The 5,099-nt window shown below is 45.9% G+C and overlaps 1 protein-coding gene across 1 annotated transcript; it reads right to left on the bottom strand.

Annotated features, from left to right (window-relative positions):
- Window positions 1-202: 202 nt before the first annotated feature.
- Window positions 203-4,621, bottom strand: LOC107042844. Its single transcript, XM_015264047.1, has 3 exons — window positions 4,300-4,621; window positions 1,957-2,181; window positions 203-1,827 (listed from the first exon to the last, which is right to left on the bottom strand). The coding sequence occupies exons 1-3, from the start codon at window positions 4,619-4,621 to the stop codon at window positions 203-205; spliced, it is 2,172 nt and encodes a 723-aa protein (XP_015119533.1).
- Between the last annotated feature and the right edge of the window lie 478 nt (window positions 4,622-5,099).

Here is a 5,099-nt window from a genome sequence, read left to right as displayed (position 1 = left end):
TAGTGAAATAATTCGAACGATAAATAAGTAGCTTCGCTACAATACTCCCCTTCTGTGTCGGAAAAAAAAGAGGGAGTTAGCTATGTACAATATATACAATATAGGCAATGTATACGCGTTAAAATGGCACTAAAAACGGTATACGTGATTTGAAAAGAAAATTGAATATTGAGTGAGTTTATTGATTGAACCTGAAGCGTTTTCAAACTGGTCGAGGAGATGAGTCCAAAGATGATCTTGCATCACTCGATGGAACCCAAGATGATGATCTGCGTCTAGATGGTCCAGGTTGCGGTGAGGTATCTGGTGTCGTACCAGGGGTCGATTGTTCTGACGACGGTAATAGAGTGTCGTCTGAATCGTTGTCGTCATCCGGTAAGTCAGCGTCAGCTGCTTCGTCTTCGGCAATGGAAAATACTGGCTTCAGACGGTCAATGGATACGACAGTTTCTTGACCATTGATCCAGACGACGAAATGCTTCTCGTGTCGCGATATGACACGATGTGGTCCTTCGTACGGTGGCGTAAATGCATGATGAGCAGCATCTAAACGAATAAAAACGTGCGAACATGAGGCGAGTTCTTTAAATACGAATACCTTACGTTGGCCGTGTCGTGTGCCGGGAACTGGAGCGAGCTCAGCGAAGTGGTTTCTGAGTCTGTCGGCAATCGTTACTGCCGGTAGGCCATTGTTCGGGGCAGGAGCGAGAAATTCTCCTGGTAATCGAAGTGGCTCTCCAAATACGATATCGGCAGATGTGGCGTGAAGATCGTCTTTCCACGCTGAAGGAATTCCAAAAAGTACGGTGGGGAGGGTATCTACCCAATGAGGACTCTCTTGACACCGTATTGCTGCTTTGATTTGGCAATGTAGACGTTCCACTATGCCGTTCGATTGCGGATGAAACGCCGTCGTGCGAATATGTCTGCTGCCTGTACGTCGAGCGAGAGCATTGAAGAGTTGGCTCTCGAATTGTGTCCCTTGATCTGTCGTGATCCGAAGCGGAACACCATAACGACAAATCCAGTTTGCGTAGAGCACACCGGCAACAGTCTCAGCGGTAATGTCGGAAATCGGGAATGCTTCCGGGAAACGTGAAAATCTGTCGATTATTGTCAGGCAATAACGGTAACCTCTGGACGGTACATATAGTCCGATGATGTCGACATGAATGTGTTCGAAGCGTCTTGTTCTTCCCCCGGAAAAGTCTTGAATCGGCGATGCCACGTGTCGTGAAATTTTATTCTTCTGGCATGGGAGACATGCACGAGTCCAAAGACGACAGTTTTTCTTTAAACTCGGCCAGACGAAACGTTGAGCAACCAGCTGAGTTGATGCGTTAGCCCCTGGATGACTGACGCTATGCAGAGTGTCACAAACTCTCTTACTTAGCGGTAATGGTAAATAGGGACGAATCAGCTGATCGTTGACGTCACAGTAAATTGGAGTTGGACTCTCTGGCATGTTGATAGGTCGTAGTTGAAGGACGCCATTCGGGTCTTGCAGACGTTCTTGGAGTTCGGCATCTGCTGCTTGTGCCTGTGCTAGTTCGGCCGTCGAGATTGCTATGGANAGACGTTCTTGGAGTTCGGCATCTGCTGCTTGTGCCTGTGCTAGTTCGGCCGTCGAGATTGCTGTGGATATGGCTTCAATTCTCGATAAGGCGTCGGCAACAACGTTATCTTTACCTGCGACATGCTGAATATCTGTTGAAAACTGACCGATAAAATCAAGGCAATGGAACTGCCAAGCATTTGCTTTATCAGGATTTTGTTTGAAAGCATGCAGCAGCGGTTTATGATCAGTATAAATGGTCACATAATGACCTTCAAAAATGTGCCTGAACTTATGAACTGCTTCATAAATTGCGTGGAGCTTTCTGTCATATGGGCATCGCTTCCTCAGGGAAGGTTGAAGCTTCTTACTGAAGAAGGCGAGCGGCTGTCAGACGGTACCTCTGCACTGTTGAAGAACGTAGCCGATAGCAAATTCGGACGCGTCAGTAAAAACAGCCCACGGTAGTGTCGTATCTGGGTACACTAACAGCGTTGCATCTTGCAGTTGTTTCTTAGACGCATTAAAGGCGGCTTCTCTTTCTGTAGTCCACGGAACTGGATGAGACCCTTTTACGTTAGAACCTTGAAGAAATTCGTGAAGGGGTGCCTGTGTTGTTGCAGTACCTTTAACAAATTGCCGATAAAAGTTAATCATGCCGAGAAATTCACGTAACTTCTTAATTTTCTTTGGTCGAGGAAAGTTGACGATAGCTTCAACTTTTTTGGGAAGCGGACGAATTCCTTCCGCCGTTACGCGATAACCGCGAAAGTCGAATTCTGGTTATCCGAAATGGCATTTGGCGGTATTGATGACAACTCCATACTCTGCCAAGCGTTGAAATAGGAGACGAAGTTTTTTTTTATGTTCTTTGGGATCTTTAGAGGCAACTAAGATGTCGTCGATATACGGAAAAACGAAATCTAGATCTCGTGTTACTTCATCGATAAATCGCTGAAATGTCTGCGCAGCATTTCGAAGTCCAAACGTCATGAATGGATATTCGAATAAACCGAGAGGCGTAATTATTGCTGTTTTGCAGATGTCATCCGGTGCGACAGGAATCTGATTGAAAGCACGAACGAGATCGACGGTCGAAAATATCTTTTTGCCTGCGAGATTGGCGGTAAAATCTTCTAGTACGCGAACTGGATATCCATCAGGTATCGTACGAGCGTTAAGTCCGCGATAATCTCCACAGGGTCGCCAATCGCCAGATTTATTGGGCACCAGGTGTAGCGGTGAAGACCAGGGGCTCTTTGAACGACGAGCGATATCTAGCTTCATCATTTTCTGAAATTCCTCTTGTGCGATCGTTAATTTGTCTGGGGCGAGACGACGAGCTTTACTCGATATAGGAGGTCCGGGCGTTGTTGCGATATGGTGGACCGTTGTGTGTTTTGTCACTTGAAAATTTCCATTCGGTTTAGTTATTGACGGAAATTCGGCAAGTAGATCTGTCCAAGACGATTCGGTCGGCTGGTAAACTTTAATTGTTGAAACGATATTCGATAATGACGCTATCCATCGCGTGGATAAACCGGTTGCTGAATCTAATAGACAATTGTTCTTTAAATCAGGTAAAAGTCCAAAATGCGCGAGAAAATCTGCGCCGATAATTGGCTTTTCGACATCCGCAATACTGAAACGCCAGGAAAAATCCCTTCTGAGGCCGAAATTGGGCGAGAGGACAGTACAGCCGTATGTGTGTATCCGTGTGCCATTTGCTGCGTACAACATGTACTCCGTTGCCTTATTTTTGCCAGGGAAAAGCGTTCGTGGATACACGCAGAAATCCGCGCCGGTATCGATTAAATATTTGACTTTGTTATTAATTTCCGATACGAATAGGCGGTGTGAGCGGAAGATTGGATCGTTTACCGCCGCTAACGATCCGACGGTTCGTTTCCCGTCGACATTGAACAAGGAGACCTGCATCGAGTAGCTTGATCACCAAATTTGAAATGATACCAGCATTTTTCGTATTTTTAACTGCATGACCTTGAACGAGGCCTTGAACGAGACTTGGAACGTGAGTGAGNTTGGTCGAGGAAAGTTGACGATAGCTTCAACTTTTTTGGGAAGCGGACGAATTCCTTCCGCCGTTACGCGATAACCGCGAAAGTCGAATTCTGGTTATCCGAAATGGCATTTGGCGGTATTGATGACAACTCCATACTCTGCCAAGCNACTGGATCAGCGCCTGGATAAATGGCGTTCATAATTGGTGGAGACGATATTTCCATTAATTTGTCGGCCAATGTCGCCATTTTGTCCAGTGTGGAATCTGCTTGCNGTTCGTTTCCCGTCGACATTGAACAAGGAGGCCTGCATCGAGTGGCTTGATCACCAAATTTGAAATGATACCAGCATTTTTCGTATCTTTGACTGCATGACCTTGAACGAGGCCTTGAACGAGACTTGGAACGTGAGTGAGAGGGAGCGTTCGTTTTTTATTGCGTTCGCTAGTTCAGAAATGCAAAGTTCGAGACGCGAAAATCTCTGTTCCAGGGCGGCAACAGCTGGATCAGCGCCTGGAGAAATGGCGTTAATAATTGGTGGAGACGATATTTCCATTAATTTGTCGGCCAATGTCGCCATTTTGTCCAGTGTGGAATTTGCTTGCGTCGCTAAAATTGATTGAGTATTTGCTGGCAAGCGTGATAGCCATTTTGTTTTCAGAATATTTTCTGGAATATTGTCGACAAGAGATTTTAATTGTCTTAAAAATTGTGAGGGCTTACGATCACCGAGAACCTCTTTGTCCAGGAGTTGGTGTAGTTTTGCCTCCTGTGAAGCCGTGAGTCTCTCCACGAGGGCTTTTCTTAATGCCTTATATGGAGTTTGATCAGGTGGATGCAGTATGATGTCCTGAACCTCAGCTGCGGCATGCGTGTCAAGGTGGACGGCAGCCATGTGGAATTTGTCGAGTTCATTTTCGATACCTGCGAGGTGAAATTGCCCTTCGAGTTGAGCAACCCAAAGCTCCGGGCGTTCGGCAGAAAATGGTACCGGTCGAACCACGAGGCGTCTCAATGCCTGTGTTGTATCGGGCTCGTCAGGCATTTTGCTGAAAAATCACTAAAATTGTCTAGAAGCGCACTAATCACGGCGAAATTGTTCGTGATAATTTTCACGGTACAGCACAACGTCTCTGGGTGCTCAGCGATGCACCACGATGCACAAAATATCACACGCGGTAACACAAGCGCGTGGAACGATATAACGCTACCGAGCACGTGTCGAAAAATCTAACGCTTCTCGAAAGATCCACGAAAATCACGCGATCGAAAATTACTTCAATTTTGACGGCAACTATTTCACTCTGAACACGTTAAAACGATAATTTTATTGATCACGTTAAAAGGATCACGTCGGGATCACCACTTGTGGGATACTCGGGAATGTTGAACGGGTTGATGAAATTATAACACGCGTTACAACGATAGAAATCGAATGGGATTTATTCACAGCGAATGTGTCGATGTTTACACCCTGAGAGCTATGACGAATCTGTCTCTCGCGACGATATAGGCAATTAGAT

This window comes from Diachasma alloeum, unplaced genomic scaffold (genome assembly GCF_001412515.2).
Source record: "Diachasma alloeum isolate Michigan unplaced genomic scaffold, Dall2.0 Dall_scaffold_00530, whole genome shotgun sequence".
Classification (NCBI taxonomy): domain Eukaryota; kingdom Metazoa; phylum Arthropoda; class Insecta; order Hymenoptera; family Braconidae; genus Diachasma; species Diachasma alloeum.
The sequence above is the reverse complement of the archived record's forward strand: the minus strand, read 5'-3'. Positions and strand labels throughout refer to the sequence as shown.